The sequence below is a fragment of the Sinocyclocheilus rhinocerous genome, unplaced genomic scaffold, assembly GCF_001515625.1.
Source record: "Sinocyclocheilus rhinocerous isolate Xijiao unplaced genomic scaffold, SAMN03320098_v1.1 scaffold409, whole genome shotgun sequence".
Lineage (NCBI taxonomy): Eukaryota > Metazoa > Chordata > Actinopteri > Cypriniformes > Cyprinidae > Sinocyclocheilus > Sinocyclocheilus rhinocerous.
In genome coordinates, this window is record NW_015635191.1 from 62,623 (window position 1) to 81,187 (window position 18,565).

Consider the following 18,565-nt stretch of genomic DNA (forward strand, 5'->3'; position numbering starts at 1 on the left):
GAAAGAAAACTCTACTGTTTCTGTAGTAACTAAAGTTTCATGCGCACCTGACTGACAGATAAACCGCACGCCATGGCCATAGATCACGCTTGCTTTTCCCGTTTGCTCAGTTTAGTCAATCACCGTATTTCAAACTCATCGACACAACTTGGTTAATTCCTGAAGTGAACTTGTACTTTAACTGTTCTGAGCTGCTGTTTTGAGCTGGGTGCAATAGCTGTGAGTTGTTCTAAACGCGGCGCTGCGTTTCTCCAGCGGGGTGTGTTACTCCGCCCGTGTATTAAATGTGTGTCCTCGAAAGCGCGCAGATTTCTAACCCATTTACTTTAACTTCAGTGATATGACATATTTCAGATGCGTCCGAAATTACCAGAACATATACATGCATTTAATTGTTTGATCAAAATCATTGCTAGGGACTATAGTCGCTGGATGGTCGGCACATGACCCTAGCGTCCCTAATTCTAGCCCCTGTGTAAACCAATCTGTTTAATCATCTGTACACAGAACACTAGACAGGGGAACGGTGGCTTGTTTTAATATTTTCCCAAATGCTTTCCAAAAGGTGATATCACGTTATTGTGTTGTTGTTATTTTGTGAATTCAAATATTTAAATAATACTTCATGATTATATGTTTTCGTCCTTTAAATAATGGCCCTAATTTAACCTTCACACAAATACATTCGCATAAAAATAGAAATAGCAAAAATAAAAATAAAAATAGCAAACTGGCTATTATCAGAATATTCTCTTGACACTGAATTGTGTGTGTTTTTAAATGATAACTGATCCAAACTCAGAGTACATTAACCTGATCTGACTGAGTCCCTGCGCTGCGATTATTAATGAGTTATTTATACATCTGTTATTCGTGTATTTGTGCAGCAAACAGATTGGGGTTGTTAGCAGACGTCATTTAGACACGAGTACGCGATGCAGGACGAATCTTGTTTTCAGTGTTTGGAGAACAGAATAAGAGCTGGGCTGGTGTAGTAGTATTTTTGTGATGTGTGATCAAGACTCTGATTGGTCAGTCAGAGAATTAGCAGACGGACGCAGCTGATGACCAGAGGAGAGAAATCAGAGGAAACTGACCGTGGCACAGAGTGTGTGCCCGCAGCGAGTCTGCTGCTTCTGATGGAAGAAGAACTGATGTGAACCACCACTGCGCGCGTAACGGGAATGTAAATGGAAAGAAGCTCAGCAGAAGTGGACATGCAGAAATGCTCAGGACTGTACCCTCGAAGAGAGAAGAGTAGCGCGTCACCTGTCAGACGCGCCGGACACCGGGGAAGTTCGTGCGAAGACGCGTCGCTGCGCAGGAGAGGAATGAAACTGCGCTCTGAAGGACTGAAGCTCTCTTGAGCTAAACGTGCTTTTAGACAGTCATGGAGTCTGACGGCTCTGCCGGTTTGGCGAAATCTGCCGCCCTAAAGTTGTCCGAAATGGGCGAAAGAACTAAACAGCTCGGCAGCGCGATGCAAGACCCCAACCGGCAGAGAAAGCTCATTCTGGTGATCGTCTGCGTCGCGCTTCTGCTGGACAACATGCTCTACATGGTGATCGTTCCCATCATCCCCGACTATCTCGCGGATTTGGAGACCGAGCAGGCTGCGCGCACTCATGCCAACTCTTCCGTGAGCAGAGCGAACCGGGACAGCCTGGACATTCAGATCGGGGTGCTGTTCGCCTCCAAAGCCATTCTGCAGCTCATGGTCAGCCCTTTATCGGGCACCTTCATCGACCGCGTGGGGTACGACATCCCGCTGCTGATCGGGCTTCTGGTCATGTTCGTCTCCACCTGCATCTTCGCGTTCGCGGAGAACTACGGGACGCTGTTCGCGGCGCGCAGCCTGCAGGGTCTGGGCTCGGCGTTCGCAGACACCTCCGGGATCGCGATGATCGCGGACAGATACACGGAGGAAGCAGAGCGGAGCCGCGCGCTGGGCGTCGCGCTCGCCTTCATCTCGTTCGGGAGCCTCGTGGCGCCTCCGTTCGGCGGAGTCCTGTACGAGTTCGCAGGGAAACGCGTCCCGTTCATAGTTCTGGCCTCGGTGTGCCTGGCGGACGGCGTTCTGCTCCTGACCGTGATCAGACCGTTCTCTAACGGCACGCGCGCGAACATGCCGGTCGGGACGCCCATCTACCGGCTCATGATCGACCCGTACATCGCCGTGGTGGCGGGCGCGCTGACCGTCTGCAACATCCCGCTGGCGTTCCTGGAGCCCACCATCTCCAGCTGGATGGAGAGCACGATGAACGCCTCCCAGTGGGAGATGGGTCTGATCTGGCTGCCGGCCTTCTTCCCGCACGTGCTCGGGGTTTACGTCACCGTCCGATTGGCCGCCAAATACCCGGAGCTGCAGTGGTTCTACGGCGCGCTCGGGATGGTGATCATCGGGGCCAGCTCCTGCACGGTGCCCGCCTGCAGGACCCCGGGCCAGCTGATGCTCCCGCTGTGCGGCGTCTGCTTCGGCATCGCGCTGGTGGACACGGCGCTGCTGCCCACGCTGGCCTTCCTGGTGGACGTGCGTCACGTGTCCGTCTACGGCAGCGTCTATGCCATCGCGGACATCTCATACTCTCTCGCCTACGCTTTGGGGCCTGTAGTCGCAGGGCAGATCGTGCACAACCTGGGCTTCGTTCAGCTGAACTTGGGCATGGGTCTGGTGAACGTGCTTTACGCGCCGGCGCTGCTGCTGCTCCGCTGCGTGTGCCAGATGAAGAAGTCCTGCTCCGAGAGGAACGTGCTGCTGGAGGAAGAACCCAAGGGACTCTACGACTCCATCCGCATGCAGGAGCGCAGACTCCGGAGAAAGGGCTTGTGCACCACGACCGCTAACGTGTGTCCCGTGGCCGAGAACGGGCTCTTCGAGGCACCCAGGTCTCTCTCGGAGGAGGAATCGTCGGGACCCGAGCTCACTTAACTACAGAGATTATACCGCAAACGTTCAGCTCTGATGTGCAATATTTATTCCCTCACTCATGACTGTGTGCGCTCAGAGACGTGTCTTTTATGATTTAGATAGAAACGATTACATTTGGCTCTGAGCGACTGTCTCTCCTGCAGTGTGTAGAAGATGTGAGTAGATGAAGTGTGTAGATGTAACTTCTCAAAACCCAAATAAAACCAATGGTCATATTTCCATACATGTGCCTTTTTACTGACTGAATCACTACTAATAAATGTGGCAACGAATGAACTTTTGTCGTTTTTTTATATTTATTTAAATTCTCAAAAGTCCTAAGAAGAAGGATCTTTAATCGACAGCCGAGGAGTTTTGTGTCCGCCTGGATTCGTGTGAGTTTGATCACTTTTCATGGAAACGAAATATATAATCTGGACCTGTTAACGTGGGAACAAATATAAGCAAATTATAAAGACAATTTAATTACTTACAGCTCTGAAATAAAAATGGCATCTTTCCCCTATAAATTTTGCAGATTATTTATCAGCGTTAGCTTCTTTTCATCACACAAGTCAAGTCACCTTTATTTATATAGCGCTTTTAACAATACAGATTGTGTCAAAGCAACTGTACAGCATTAATTAGGAAAATAGTGTGTCATTAATGCAGAAGGAAAATAGTAAACACTCAGATTTCAGTTAAAGGCAGTTCATCATTGAATTCAGTGATGTCATCATCCAGGGCTGAGTTTCTCGATATCGACTGATCTTAGATCTTAAGAGTTTTCTACGAGTCCTTTTACGATCGTTCGTTATTGTTTCACGTGCGTTTCCCAAAAATGCACTTAACGCAATCACACGTAGCTGTGCTTTCAGTGCTTCTTAGGAGTCGCTATCCGTGTCAAGTGCTGAAATGTCACCTCATAGAATGGCTCGTAATTGTAGTACACGCTCGTTTATTGAAATTTTAACCTAATGCTGCTTTCCAGACAACTCGGATATAATAACTATTATATTATATTATATTATATTATTCTATTCTATCTTTTATTCTTCTTCTATTTTTCCTGCCCTTTTTAATTATTTCATTTATAAATTCATAAAAACGAGTATTAAAGTGTACAATAAAGTACAATCAAAACTTAATATTATAATCACATTGCACTTGAATAAAGTTAAAGGTGTAATCTGCCGATTGTCCTGCAGGTGACCGCTTAAATCTGTCTTCTTACGATGCACCGAGGGCTTTGAGATTACTCCACAGCACTCCTAGATCTACGATGATTTTCAAGTGCTACTTAAGTTACGAAGCTTTTGGGAAACAGACCGTAATATTAAGATCAGTCGTACGATCGTTTTTACGAACTTCTTAGGCTTACGAAGCTTTTGGGAAACGCAGCACAGCTCAGTTCAGTTTAAATAGTATCTGTGCAATCAACACAACGAAAAAAATTAAACGATTCACTGTTCATCATTTTATATGATGAAAATAATCTTTATTAATCAGTATTTACTTAAGTATGTGTTCTAATTGCATACAAACCAGATTTTCTTTTTAAAAAAGCTATAAGTAAAGAGCATTAAATATTCTGTCTAGCATAATACGTTGGTGGAACAGAAGAAAGCAGCAGCTCTGGAAACACCTGCAGGACCTCAGCGCGAGGGGGCGGAGTCACGGGCGCGGTGGGCGGAGTCACGGACACCGGAGACCGGACACCGGAGCCACAGAGCGGCTGACAGACAGCTGACGCGCCGCCGGAGACACAGACACCGATCACACAGGTGAGCTATACATCAGCTCATTCATTCTGCTGAACTTACACAAGTTATAACGGAAGAATTTTCAATTAATTTCTCTAGTGATTAGTATTTGACAGTTTATGAAAAAATACTGTAGTTCTGTCAGTGTACACCTGATTCAAGCTGCCATTGTTGATTCTAAGATTTATTTATTTTTTTTAAATAAGAGCAAATAAAGTGATGTGATGTTTTTATCAGATCTGCGTGTGTGTTGAAGGCTGTACCTGTAGCTCAATGCTGCGTTTATTGTTTAATCCTGACATCAGGTTAGGAGCGTCTCAGTCTGCAGCGACTGTAAAACACTTCAAGCGCAACATTAGCGTCTGTTTTCATATTGTTTAGTCAATTTTATTGAGCAATCAATTAAAATGAATGGAAATTTGAATTGGGTAAATAATTACTCCCACCTCTGATGAACTTTGAGCAAGCGTTCAGCTCCATCCATCACACTAAAACAATGCTGAAATAGAAATGAGTCCAAATATGATCTGATAGACAGAGTGTCCATTGCATGTGGTTATTCCTGATAGAGTTCAGAAGTAAGGATGTTTCTGTCTGAGGTAATGTTGAGAGGTGCTGGACAGTCTCCACAGGACAGAGTTTGCAGTGTTGAGGAACCAAACATCAGAGAAACTCAAGATGAAGAGAGAAACAGCCGAAGCCCACAGCCACTGCAATGTAAGCAAATAAATATTGCTATGATTGTTGCTGCTGTTACCAAAAAGACAAAAGAAGTCTTCTTACCCTAGAGCTATAGTGTTGATATAACATCATGACTGTTTTCAGCTGAGTCTCATCTTCAGAGGAGAAAAGCTTAGTTCTTGTCCAAAGATCTGAAAGAAACACAGACACACATCAGCTGCCATCTGATTTTACTGTTGTAGATTTTTTCTTCAGATTGAAAACAAATTTCACACATGCACATATGATTTTCAGGATGCACATACAAAACATAACAAAATTTACCTTTTCTACTATTTTAAAACAGGTAAATCTAAAGCTAGAAAATCTGCTTTTATTAATAGAGCTGAACAATATTTCGTGAGATACTGTTTCTGAACCATATTGGTGCACCATTTGCATTTTGTTAATCAAAATAGTATTTTTGACCAGCACGAAAGGCTTTTAAAATCTTTTCTCCATTTGTCTTAAAACTATTCCTATAAATGATTAAAGCGAGAGCTGATAACACAAGACATCAGAGAGACTCAACAGTTACTGACTCATTAATGCTCCTCCACCGGAGGGCAAAGCCGCTGGAAAACACGGTCCTGTCCAACAGCCTCTTTGAGAAATCATCTCTATGGGACTGTGATGAATAGCATTCTTCTTCTCTTCTCCAGATGCTGCTCAAACTGCCTGTGCCGGACCTGCAGCACACACTGGACGCCTACCTGAGATCCGTCAAACACCTCGTTCCTGAAACGCAGTTCCTGAAGACCAAAGCTATAGTGGAGACGTTCGGCAAACACGGAGGCGCTGGAGAAAGACTGCAGAAACTGCTGCTGGAGAAAAGAGAAAAGACTGAGAACTGGGTACAAACACACTTACAGAGCTTCAACCCTGAGCTGTTACAGGAACGGCCGGCGTTCAGAGCAGTTAACACACTGAACCCAGTTTAAAGTCCCTTTAAAACAGATGAAGAAAAATAATGAGCAACTGATCTGTGGCTATTGATCCGTCTGCCAGGAAACATCACCGCTTTAATGTGACAGCAGCACTTGATAAATAATGGCACTTTACTCAAATAATATTTTATTGTGTCTTTGTCCCTCTTTCTCTTTCTCTTTCAAAGGCACTGTAGCTTCAAGCCTCGAACGAGTTTAATTAGAGCTCAGGAAATGATGAGCTGATGGTTCTGCTGTGTTTGTCTCAGGTGTTCGACTTCTGGCTGGAAGACATGTATCTGAAGAACAGATTGGCGCTTCCCGTGAACTCCAGTCCTGCGCTGGTTTTCCCCAAACAATCCTTCAGAGACATTAAAGAGTCTCTGGTGTGAGTAAATAAAGAGCACTAATTCATTCATGCACACATAACGTCACCGAAGATCATACAGCATTCTGCATCTCCTCTCTGTGTGAGTCTACAGTAGACAATCGTGAATCACTGCTCAACACAGTGCTGACTACAGTCTGTTTATTATTTAATATTAGTGGCTCTCTACACAGAGTTTTTTTCAGCTGCTTACACACATTTTCAGAACTTTGCCTCTTTTTTTCAAAACTTTACACACAAATGCAAAATGCCTCGCATCTCTTGCAAAATGAAGCACTGCATTCAAAATATCACAAACACGTCTCAAAAGCAAACATTTGCAAACACCTTTGCCATAATATTAATTCCTGTTAGATTTGTGTGTGTTACATAGAGAACTGTGTGTTGTGTTTTGCAAAAAGTGTTTTATGAAATTGAAAACTGAGTCAAAGTCTGAGATTAGTGTCTGGTTTTGTAGATTTGGTGTGTGCTTCTGCTGTTTGAGTGTCAGCTTTCAGAAACTGTGTGACAAGTGAAGACTTTGTGTGTAAGCAGTTGAAAAAACTGTAAGTATGTGAGTGCTCAACATGAGACAAACACAAAAGGAATCATGTGTGTTTGAAACATCCACCACCAAACAGACTTTATTTGCCGTATGATGACTTCGTGACAGCACAGAGCTGGACTTGCCGCTCTGTAAGATCTGACCACTGTTTGCAGGTGTCTCTGGTCGTCTTGAATGAGGTTTTCTAACGAGTCTCAGATTGAAGGGTGTATGTAAGATGTCTCCATCTCTGTCTGACTCTTTGATTGAATTAGAGGTTAAATTGGTGTTTGTCTCTTGTGTTTGTCCAGGTTTGCTGCTCGTCTCATCCTGAGTGTTTCTCAATACAAGGCGGCGGTGGACGGGTAAATCAGTGTCCTTCATCTAATTCAGCTGATCGAGTTTAGTCTGTGTCAGTAACACATGAGCGCTGTGTGTGTGTGTGTGAGTGAGTGAGTGAGTGTGTGTGTGTGTCTGTGTGCGTGTGTGTGTGTGTGCATGTGTGTGTGTGTGTGTACAGGTATATATGGTTTATGAGGACACAAATGTGTATAATGACATGGGTACTACAACGTAAACATGGTTTATGAGGACACTTCCTGTGTCCCCGTAAAACAAAAGGCTTAAAAAACATACAAAACGGTGTTTTATGAAATTCAAAAACTTGCAGCAGTTTCCTGTGAGGGGTAGGTTTAGGGGTAGGGTTGGTGTAGGGCAATAGAAAATACAGTTTGTACAGTATAAAAACCATTACGCCTATGGAGAGTCCCCGTAAACCACAAATACAAGTATGTGTGTGTGTGTGTGTGTGCATGTGTGTGTGTGTGTGTGTGTGTGTTGTAGGAAGACTCTGCTGCTGGATGTGGCTCGCGGTCAGAAGGCCGACTCGCCGCTCTGTATGGATCAGAACAAGCATCTCTTTAGTTCTTACAGACGTGCCGGACTCAAGCAGGACACACTCATCACAGCAGACAGCGTGTCTGATGCGGGACACGTCATTGTGGCCTGTAAAAATCAGGTGTGTGCTTTTGTTGTGTTACACCAGAGTGCTGCTGAATGAGTCTCTCATGTTTGGTGAAATGATCGATCTGTGATAAATGACAGTCGAGAAAAGGCCACGTTTAGTTCTGATTCTACAGAATCACACATTACAGTCGGCTCACTGAAGGATTTCTGCGGTCACCTTAATCTGATCCAGCTAATCAGAGTCGAATCGAGGCTCGAGAGGCTCTTAAATTAACTGCAGGTCCTGTGGCTCCATCGACAGACGCTCTTCACCGCTTCTCTCTCCTGCGGAGCGCTGCCGTCTCGAGGGCCGTTTACCTGGAAATGGCTCGGGAAGAGTCTCTAATGAGGTCCGGTCTGATAACTCAATAACCCAATCAGAGACGCAGAGCCGCGGGGAGCCGCTGACACCGGCACTGTTTGAGATCCGGCTGATGTCCACAAAAACCACTGAACAAACAATCAAACGCTGCTAGTTGCTAGCTGCTAGCCAATATTAGATCCAGTAAAAATACTACTAATCATGTCTTCGTTAGTATGTGCTGCATCCTGGTGAAAAAAATCCTTCTGTGATTTCACTATTCCTTTTTCCTTCCCTGTTCTAGATTGTTCTATTCTGAAAGATGTCTGAAACTTTGCATTAGTGGCACTTCTTGTGTTTATTGCCTCCTTAAGATGAATCGCTTGTTGTATTCCTCATTCCTCCAGTCGCTTTGGATAAAAGTGTCTGCTAAATGAATAAATGTAAATGTTACATCGCATGTATGTGGAGCTGATATCTTATGTCACTAAAAGCTCAATACTAACACTGCATGTCACGGTGTGTCTGTTCACTAAAGACGTGCGTCTGGTTCACATTCTCAGTTCTTTGTGCTGAATCTGATGGAAGGAAGCTGTAAACTGAATGAGGCTGATGTTCAGGCTCAGCTGGAGTGGATCTATGAGCAGACGCTGAGCACTGAGCAGAAGCAGCCGGCCGTGGGACTGCTGACCGCAGAGGACCGGATGGACTGGGCCCGAGCCAGAGACCAGCTGCTCAAAGGTCCAAACAACACTACATGGACACGGTGCTAATAGCTAGAGACACAGACTGATTAAACACTCAGGTTACATTCATTGCTCAGTGCCAGATATCCAGAAGTGAAATCACTTTCCCACGATCCTGTGTGTGACAGAGATGCATTTTAACGTGTGAAAAATCTATGGAGCAGATCCAGTGAATAGAGAGTCTGTGGAGCTGATGGAGCGCTGCGTGTGTGTCGTCTGTCTGGATGATCCCGCGGGACTCGAACCCAGTGACGCCAACAGAGCTGCCCTGGTGCTCCACGGAGGAGGACACCATAAAAACGGGGCGAACCGCTGGTACGACAAACCCCTGCAGGTAAAAGTGTTCAGATGCTCAGATGTGTTCTGGTATTAGATTCATGAAACTCTGTGAACTTGGTGGAACGGCCAACAGGAGTCTTTGGGAAACTTTGGCTTGTTTTGTAATTCTGTTCAGAGCAGGAATGGCGCACTGCAGACTAGGGCTGTAATGGTACACAAACATGACGGTTCGGTACATACCTCAGTTTTGATGTCATGATTCGGTATGGTTTCGGTACAGCAGGGTCGTTGAATCGCTTTTTTACAAATTAAACAGCGGTTTACTAAACGAATTGCTCTTTCTTTCAATTTAAAATAATTAACATTTTCTTGGGGATAAAAATCTACCTCACCTTCTGTTCTAAACTAGTCCTTCCACATTATCTAGGTTGCAATTAACAACAGAGCCCAAACTTTAATTTAAATACTATTTATTTTTTTATGTAAAAATCAATGCTCAACTTAAAAAATTGTTTGCAAACGTGTAAATTGCGCATAATGCAGTTTTTAAATTAAATTCTAAATTACAATATTTCTCTTTGTTGTTGAAATATAATCATTTACACTGTGCTGTCATAAGTTGTTTCATAACATATTAAATAATTAAGACATCACTAACAGGTAAAGTACTATATAATGAATGACTGATTGAGCAATTACATGAGGCATGAGATGCTCATTCATGTTTATTTCACGTTAAAACTAGTGATAAAGAGGAAGGGATGATCGCGCTGCCATTTTAACTGAGGTGTTTATACAGCAATCTGTCACACCACATCACAGAGCATCAAAACGGCATTTATTGTCTGAATTTCCTAAAAAAAAATTTATGATTTGTTCGGTACACATGCATACGAACCACAAGACCCACACCGAAAATGTTCAGTACGCATGCGAGTACTGATACACCCCTACTGCAGACACTTTGACTGAGCAGTAGACGAGAGCACTGCTGATGTCACGGATGTGTTTGTGTTCAGTTTGTGATCGGTGCAGACGGTGTTTGTGGGGTCGTGTGTGAGCATTCGCCGTTCGAGGGCATCGTTCTCGTGCAGTGCACTGAACACCTGCTGAAAGACATGTGCGTATCAACACAGACTAGCCAGCTAATCGCACAACTCAGCTCTTCTGCTAACTAATGGCTGAAGTTACTTTCTGAAGCTCTGGACAAATGTGAGAGTGTGAAATGATGCTATAATAACTGAAGCTGAATGAAGGTCTCTTCGCTGCAGACGCTCCTGTAAGCAGAGCTCCGGTCGGAGCGCGTCTGAACTTCCTCATCCGCACAGATTACTGTGGAAGTGTTCCCCTCGGATTCAAGGCGCACTGGCGTCTGCTGCGGATCACCTGCACAGGTGAATCAAACTCTTCCAGTGGTGATCTAGGAACAGTTAATTATCAACAGTTTCTTGTTTTGTTAGAAAGCTTGATCCTGCAGGCATCAACCGTGGTTTGATTGACGCTCTGAATGCTCTTCTGTCTCTAGACTCGTGAGGAATCTCGACATGAATGTTTTCACGTTTGCGGTTTATGGGAAGGAGTTCATCAAGCAGCAGAAGATGAGTCCTGACGCGTACATACAGCTGGCTCTGCAGCTGGCCTTCTACAGGTGAGGAGCGACTGATTTCTCCTTCTCAGAGCCGGACTCTACGTCTCCTTACTGTTTTCCACAGATGTCACAGAAGACTCGTGTCCACCTACGAGAGCGCTTCTCTCCGCCGCTTCCGGCAGGGACGCGTGGACAACATCCGCTCCAGCACTCCTGAGGCGCTGGCTTTCGTGAAGGCCATGACAGACGGAGGAACATCCACTCAGGTTTCACGTTTTTCCGTCTCTCCTTTATTTTCTGCCATAAACACAGAATATCTAGCGTTAATCTCAGCTCTTCATCCCAGGACGCAGAGAAGATGGAGAAGCTGCGAGCGGCTGTAGATGCTCAGAGTAAAGTCACAGCTCTGGTGAGAGAATACAGACGGCTGACGTCGTGCTGATGTTTTTATGTGTGCGCTGACGAGCTGTTTGACCGTCTGCAGGCCGTCACGGGGATGGGGACGGACAATCACTTACTAGGACTGCGTGACATTGCCAAGGAGATGAAAATGGAGACGCCAGACATATTCTCTGATGAAACGTACCACATCAGTAACCACTTCATGCTGTCAACCAGTCAGGTAAGAGCAGCATACTACATAAACACATACAGTTTTATAATTAGAGTGACGTGACGTGTAAGTATGGTCTCCCATACTCTGAATTTGTGCTTTGAATTTCACTCATTAACTGTAGTTATAATGGTCTTTGTCCTCTAACTGTACCGTATGGAAATATATGAGGTAACAATGCAGTCATTGAGTCTTCCAGATCATATTTCACTCTTCACACACCGTTGTTTTATTCCCTATTATTTTAGAATTATTCTAAGCAAGTCACTTCTGCAAATAGTGGCAGCAGGGATTGGTTTAAATGGTTTGATCAGGCTGTTCATGATGGTGAGATGATGTACAGTGTGTGTGATGCAGGTTCCCACCGCAGAGGAGATGTTCTGCTGCTACGGTCCGGTGGTTCCTGACGGTTACGGCGTGTGTTATAACCCTCGGCCCGCTCACGTGCTGTTCTGTGTGTCCAGCTTCAGAGAGAGTAAGGAGACATGTTCAGGGCTGTTTGTGAAAGCGCTGGACGAGGGACTGCAGGACATGAGGATCCTGTGCACTAAACACACAGATCACAGGAACACGCCAAAATAACAGCATCACGCTCTGATATTTTCATAGCAACAATAACCACAACTGTAAACTGTTGCGCTGCTTTTAGAATAGAAACCTCTCTGACCACAGAGGAATGTGTGTGTGTCCCTTACATAAATATACTATATACTGGCATGTATTTATACATAAATAGATATATCATAATATTAGCATGTTAACATATTTAGATAACTATACTTTTAAAATAATTATGTATGTATGTATAAGCTTACATACTTGTTAGTGTATAGTCTGTAAAAGCACACTTTAAGTAAAAGTAATATTGCTAAAATCGCCACAACTAGTCAAACACACACACGTAAATATACATATACTTTACATACTACAAGAAATTATGCATTTAAAGAGCTTAACCCTAAATTAACTGCATATGAATGTGAATATCTGTGTGAAAGCACAGACTGCATTTAGAAATACTCGTTTAGATGCACTGTGTTTATTAGAGTGGATATGTATTTTGTGTGCTCAAACATCATAAACATAAAGATTTTAAATATATATTTTGAAATGTGCAATAAATTCAGTTAAAGTGCAATAAGTTAAACACTGTGATGTAGATATTTGCACTAGAGACATATGCACTAATAATCATCATCAGTATGAACTCCTGACTCACAGGAACAGATGTACGCAAGAAAATACTGTCTTTGTTTTTGTTGAACTTATTTGTTATTTATAATATGTAATGATGTCTGCTGCATTCATTTTTTACTGTCTCATGATTATCTTCATGATTGCTCATAAAATGTATTTTATAAGTTCTATGCATTTTACTCATGTATAATTGATTTGCCATGTTACTTTATATTAGTGTGTTGTGTCAGTAAATTATGTTGTATGAAATATGAATACATCAAAAATGAATAAATAATAATTATAAGTAAATAAACTGGATTTTATTGCATTACTGATGAAAGCCTGTGCAAATGAGAGCCAAACAGAATGAGTCAGTGAATGCTCACAGTCTGAAGAAAGAAGCTGCAGGTGCACCAACATGCATGTTGGGTTTCCATGGTTTATGAGGACTCTCCATAGGTGTAATGGTTTTTATACTGTACAACGGTATTTTATATCACCCTACACCAACCCCACACCTAACCCTACCCCTCACAGGAAACTTTGTGCTTTTTTAGATTTTCAAAACTAATTCTGTATGATTTATAAGCTTGTTTCCTCATGGGGACAAAAATGTCCCCACAAGGACAAGGATTTCAGATATTGCCATCTTTGTGGGGACATTTTGTCCCCATAACGTAGGGTTTACCAGGAACACTCACACATGTGCGCTCACACACACACACACAGTCACACTTTTGAGACATCAATGATCATTGGTTCTACTTTCATTTCAATTAAATTCAATTCAAGTTTATTTGTACAGCGCTTTTCACATACAAATCGTTGCTAAGCAACTTTACAGCAAATTAAGTTTCTACAATATTTAATGGTAGCTTATCAGTGGTGACTGTCAGTTAATGTACATATGGCAGAAATGTACGGAAAAATTAATTAAAGACGTAATCAATTAAAGACATAATCAAACAGACGATGAACACTATTAACAGCAATTATTATATGATGCAATCAAACTTATAGCAAAATGTGGTAGTTCTGTATGTTGTTTCAGGGTTGGCATCATCTTTTTGTCCCCATAACGTAGGGTTTACCAGGAACACTCACACATGTGCGCTCACACACACACACACAGTCACACTTTTGAGACATCAATGATCATTGGTTCTACTTTCATTTCAATTAAATTCAATTCAAGTTTATTTGTACAGCGCTTTTCACATACAAATCGTTGCTAAGCAACTTTACAGCAAATTAAGTTTCTACAATATTTAATGGTAGCTTATCAGTGGTGACTGTCAGTTAATGTACATATGGCAGAAATGGTGCAGGCCATCAGCGCGAAAAAGCCTAGGACGCTCCCAGAAAAGATTCCAGTTATTAACAAAGAGCAGTTTCTGTTCTTTACACCATGACAATAACCATTCATTTAAAGCAAAAAGTCTACTTTCATTGTTTGGAAATCATCAGCATGAAGAAATTGCTAAACTTCACTTCTTGTGTTCCACACACAATGGCAAACTTCAGTCAGTCTGATTCACACTGACAGGAAGAAGAAAGCAGCTGGATAGGAAGACATTAGTGCAAATATCTGATTACATTTGTGATCCATTCAAAGTGAACAAGTTTTGATTACTATACTATACTATAACTCAGAAAATAAAGCAGAACATTAGTCATGGATGTCTAGTATAGTTTAGCTGTACGTCTAAGCGTGTTTAACATCAAATGAACGCGGTATGTTTGCACACGTGATACCGTCTCCACTGCAGCAGCCAATCAGACGTCAGCTGGCGATTTCAGCAAAACTCCTGACATTTCTGATGCATCCATATTCAGATGGACTCTTTCCCACTGCAGATTCAGTGTCTGTGTAACACAAGTAGGTTTAAACTTTAACCCACTGATAAAACTGATCAACATGAAAACCAATGAATAATCTCCTAAAACAGAGAGATTCGATGAATGAAGCACACAAAGTATTTCCCTGACGTGGAATCAGTTTTCAGCTCCTGACATTCTCAAAGATAAAATGATTCCCAACGCGACAGCACTGTTCCCTCGTTCCTAAAATCTTTCAATTAAAGAGAAGAGCAGAAAATGTTTTTATTATAAAGTGCTTCTCATAATGACCGTGCTGGCATTTCTGAGGAAGATGTCATACTCGTCTTCCTCTCACACACGGTTTTAAGAGTCTAATTGGCCGAGGAACTGAGAAGCGTTTGTTAATGAAACTGAAAACACGGAGAGTCGAGGAGCTCCGTCATTCTCCCTAATGAAGCTCTGGACTCCCAAACTGTAGTGTAAAGTGTCTCAAACGTCTGCAGAACCATTTACTCAAACCTACAGCACAGCGAGAGCTGCGGGAACAATAATCCTCATGCATTTCATCTCCTTATGCTAAAAACTGAACTGAATGAAGGCAGATATGATAGAGATGAACAGAAAACAGACAACAAACGCCATCAAACCATAACTCACGAAGGACGAACAATCGAGTAAAGCGAGAGTTGTAACAATTGATTTATGTGGACGGGTCCAGACCTCTTCAGGCCGCTTTATGAGATAAACGGGTTAGAAATGGCCGCACACTATTGACATATGTGATTACATGTGCCATTCATCATAGTAAAATCTGACGCATTAAATCAATGTTGAGCTGCTTCTGTTCAAGGCTGTTAGAGTTAAAGGTCAGCTGTGTTTTTGTCCAGCTGTCTGACAGCCGTCTCCAAATTTATATTAACCCTAATGCGACGGCCGGCTCAGGAACACAGCCAGCGGCTCAACACAAAAATGAAAACATCTTCCTCACAGTTTAGCCCGTGTAAAGCAGACTATATCAGAGAGGACACATGAGATCTGCTCTGTACTTCTGCATCGGTGCGCAGTGAAATCTCCAGCACTTCATACAAACTCTGATTTCTGCTGGGAAACTGAAGTTCATGAACAGATGCAGACTGCAGGCAGAAAGCAGCATATCTGCTGATTTCAGATCAATAATCAATTTACGTGTATCCAGCAAAGGGTTCCAGAGCCGCAGGCCTGATTTAAGACGCGAGCCGCGGGCCGTTTGCTGGACAGACGGAGTCTCACCGATCGGCTCACGGCTGCGTCCGGATCAGACGAGGAACACGGAGCCTGGTTATGAACGCCAGCAGATATCCAACATCAAGAAAAATCATCATGTGTAATGTTTATAATAATATGTTCATATCTTTATGTTTTCAGCAGATTAGAGCTGGATGATAGCATTTGAGCATCTGAAGGGATTCACAAGTTAACTGTTAATAACAGAACTGTACATCATGAAAATAAAAATGGGATCGGTTCTGTTTTCCCAGCGCTAGTGAGAGACTGTTTCTACAAGGTAAAATGGGACCCAAACAAAGAATAAATCACATATTCTCTCATTAATGTTTCTAACAGTCAGATCTCCGGCGTTTCATATGATCTGCATGTAAAGTCTCTCAGATTTCCCATGGAGCCAAAGAGAAAAGCTTTCTTTCTGCAAGATTCTCTCCATCTCCAAACAAACTCACAGATGACGTCAGGATCTCTAGGAATTGGAGCGGTTTTGTGTGGTTAACATCTTCACAGGAGGTTCAGCCATGCAAACACAAGACACAATGACTGCTTACAGCGTGCTGCATTTATGCCCTTTATTTACGAAGCATTAAAACACTCCTGAAAGCACACAGTGGGTCAATCTCAGCTTCCAGAGAGAGCCGTCTGAAGAGCGAAGGGCCTCGCTGACCTCTCTCTGTCTGTCTGGGTCTCAGCACTGACACACTAACAAGATAACAGACCGTTCTTTCTTACATCTGTTTGCTTACCGACATCCATCCATTCAGTCATCTACAGTGGGAACTGGGTGTCAGGCGTCTCTGACTGCGATTTACTGCAGCAAACGCACATCTAGCTTCTGTTTGTCAGCAGTTATTGTGACACAAAACGATTGAACAGTGAGAATCGCAGACGAGAGCCGAGAATCACTGACCTGCGAGACGAAACTCATGAGGAACCAATAATGAGCTGCAGCTTCCCTTCATTACTTCATCTCAGCTGCTGAAGTCAAAGCCAGTCCTGACCAGGTGAAAACACGCAAGACTTACTGCTGTGAAAATAATCAGATAAATGGAATAATTCCAGTCTCTATGAAGGCTGTTGAAGCAGATCTGCGGTCTATTTTCAGCCGTATAACCTGAAGAGACTCTTGCATTCAGACTCACATTTACACTTCAAATGCAGCAGAAACTGAATTAATGCAAAATGAAGAAATGAAATTCATCGGGTATTTCTGCCGTTCAGGAATCAGAATTCCCAGCAGCTCTTCAGCATCCATTTGAAAATCTTTTTGTCTATTTGTCTGATGAAAGGAAATGAATGTATGTCGTCCCGAGGCCCTCAGAAGATGAGGAAAAACATGATTATCAGCAAAGATACGAGCAAGAGGAATCACTTATTAAACGATACACAATCATTCACGACACTCAGTCAGTGCGGAGAATCCAAACAGCAGAGACGACTGAAAACACTGAGCAAACACACAGTAAGTGCCATGATAGAAACTATCCTTGAATAACGAAACGTCATTTCCGTTTGACCGTGATAATACCGTATCACATGCACTTTCTTTGGTATTCTTTTAAGTATCTTGATTGCATGCAAACATTGGGGAATGTTACTTTCAAAAATGTCTTACAATATTGCGTTACTCCCTAAAAAAGTAACTAATTGCATTAGTTACTTTTTATGGGAAATAATGCTACATTACTCAGATTTTTTTATTTTTTATTTAAAGGGGTCATATGATGCTGCTAAAAATAACATTATTTTGTGTATTTGGTGTAATGAAATGTGTTTATGCGGTTTAAGGTTCAAAAAACACATTATTTTCCACATACTGTACATTATTGTTTCTCCTCTATGCCCCGCCTTTCTGAAACACGTCGATTTTTACAAAGCTCATCGTTCTAAAAAAGCGAGGTGTGCTGTGATTGGCCAGCTATCCAGTGCGTTGTGATTGGCCGAATACCTCAAGCGTGAGACGGAAATGTTACGCCCCTCACCATATTGTGATGATGCCCTGTCCGGCCGGAGCAACGACACAAAAATATTAAAACCCATTATAAACGAGGCATTTGTTGCATCCAGTGGGGACATAATTACTGATTATAATGACTTATACTGTCTTTTTACACGTTGGATCCAGGATCAGGAAACAGTCCTCCATAAAATGTGCTGCACACATCTGAATATTTGGGTTGAACTGTTCTGGAACAGTGTTGTAAATACAACTTAACCACTGATTTCTAGTCGTGTCCATTTTTGGAAGACCAAACAAAGTAGTTTCGCTTTCACAACGAAACACAACGTCACACACGGCGGCCTAGAGTGAGCAGAGGCCGGGGGATAAAGTGAGGAACGGCCGGGGGCTAGAGTGAGCAGAGCCGGCGGATTCGATGAAGGAGCGTCCGGCGGGCTTGAAGCAACCACATGTGACGACTCCGGGCTGGACTCCGCTTCGTCCACGGTGAAAGCCGATCCGCCGATCCACAGTGCAAAGTTGATGTATTTCCTCAGCAACCAGCACGGATCAGCTCCAGGCATGACGAAGTGATATCGTCCT

The 18,565-nt window shown here is 43.0% G+C and overlaps 2 protein-coding genes across 2 annotated transcripts in view; both read left to right on the forward strand.

The window, feature by feature from the left end:
• Positions 1 to 1,390: 1,390 nt before the first annotated feature.
• LOC107746755 (probable vesicular acetylcholine transporter-B) lies at positions 1,391 to 2,929 on the forward strand. The gene has a single exon (XM_016561048.1). The coding sequence runs from the start codon at positions 1,391 to 1,393 to the stop codon at positions 2,927 to 2,929; it is 1,539 nt and encodes a 512-aa protein (XP_016416534.1).
• A 2,326-nt stretch (positions 2,930 to 5,255) lies between these two features.
• Positions 5,256 to 18,565, forward strand: part of LOC107746756 (choline O-acetyltransferase-like) — a 17,569-nt gene continuing 4,259 nt past the window's right edge. The window contains exons 1-14 of the mRNA XM_016561050.1: positions 5,256 to 5,270; positions 6,054 to 6,245; positions 6,587 to 6,705; positions 7,540 to 7,593; positions 8,072 to 8,246; positions 9,098 to 9,275; positions 9,445 to 9,614; positions 10,579 to 10,679; positions 10,831 to 10,953; positions 11,085 to 11,207; positions 11,272 to 11,413; positions 11,494 to 11,556; positions 11,632 to 11,769; positions 12,118 to 12,302. Coding sequence (XP_016416536.1) covers positions 5,256 to 5,270; positions 6,054 to 6,245; positions 6,587 to 6,705; positions 7,540 to 7,593; positions 8,072 to 8,246; positions 9,098 to 9,275; positions 9,445 to 9,614; positions 10,579 to 10,679; positions 10,831 to 10,953; positions 11,085 to 11,207; positions 11,272 to 11,413; positions 11,494 to 11,556; positions 11,632 to 11,769; positions 12,118 to 12,302 — 1,778 coding nt within the window. The remainder of the gene's footprint in view (positions 5,271 to 6,053; positions 6,246 to 6,586; positions 6,706 to 7,539; positions 7,594 to 8,071; positions 8,247 to 9,097; positions 9,276 to 9,444; positions 9,615 to 10,578; positions 10,680 to 10,830; positions 10,954 to 11,084; positions 11,208 to 11,271; positions 11,414 to 11,493; positions 11,557 to 11,631; positions 11,770 to 12,117; positions 12,303 to 18,565) is intronic.

Coding starts and splice junctions, on each gene's coding strand:
- LOC107746755 (XM_016561048.1), top strand. CDS start 1,391: ATGGAGTCTGACGGCTCTGCCGGTTTGGCGAAATCTGCCGCCCTAAAG.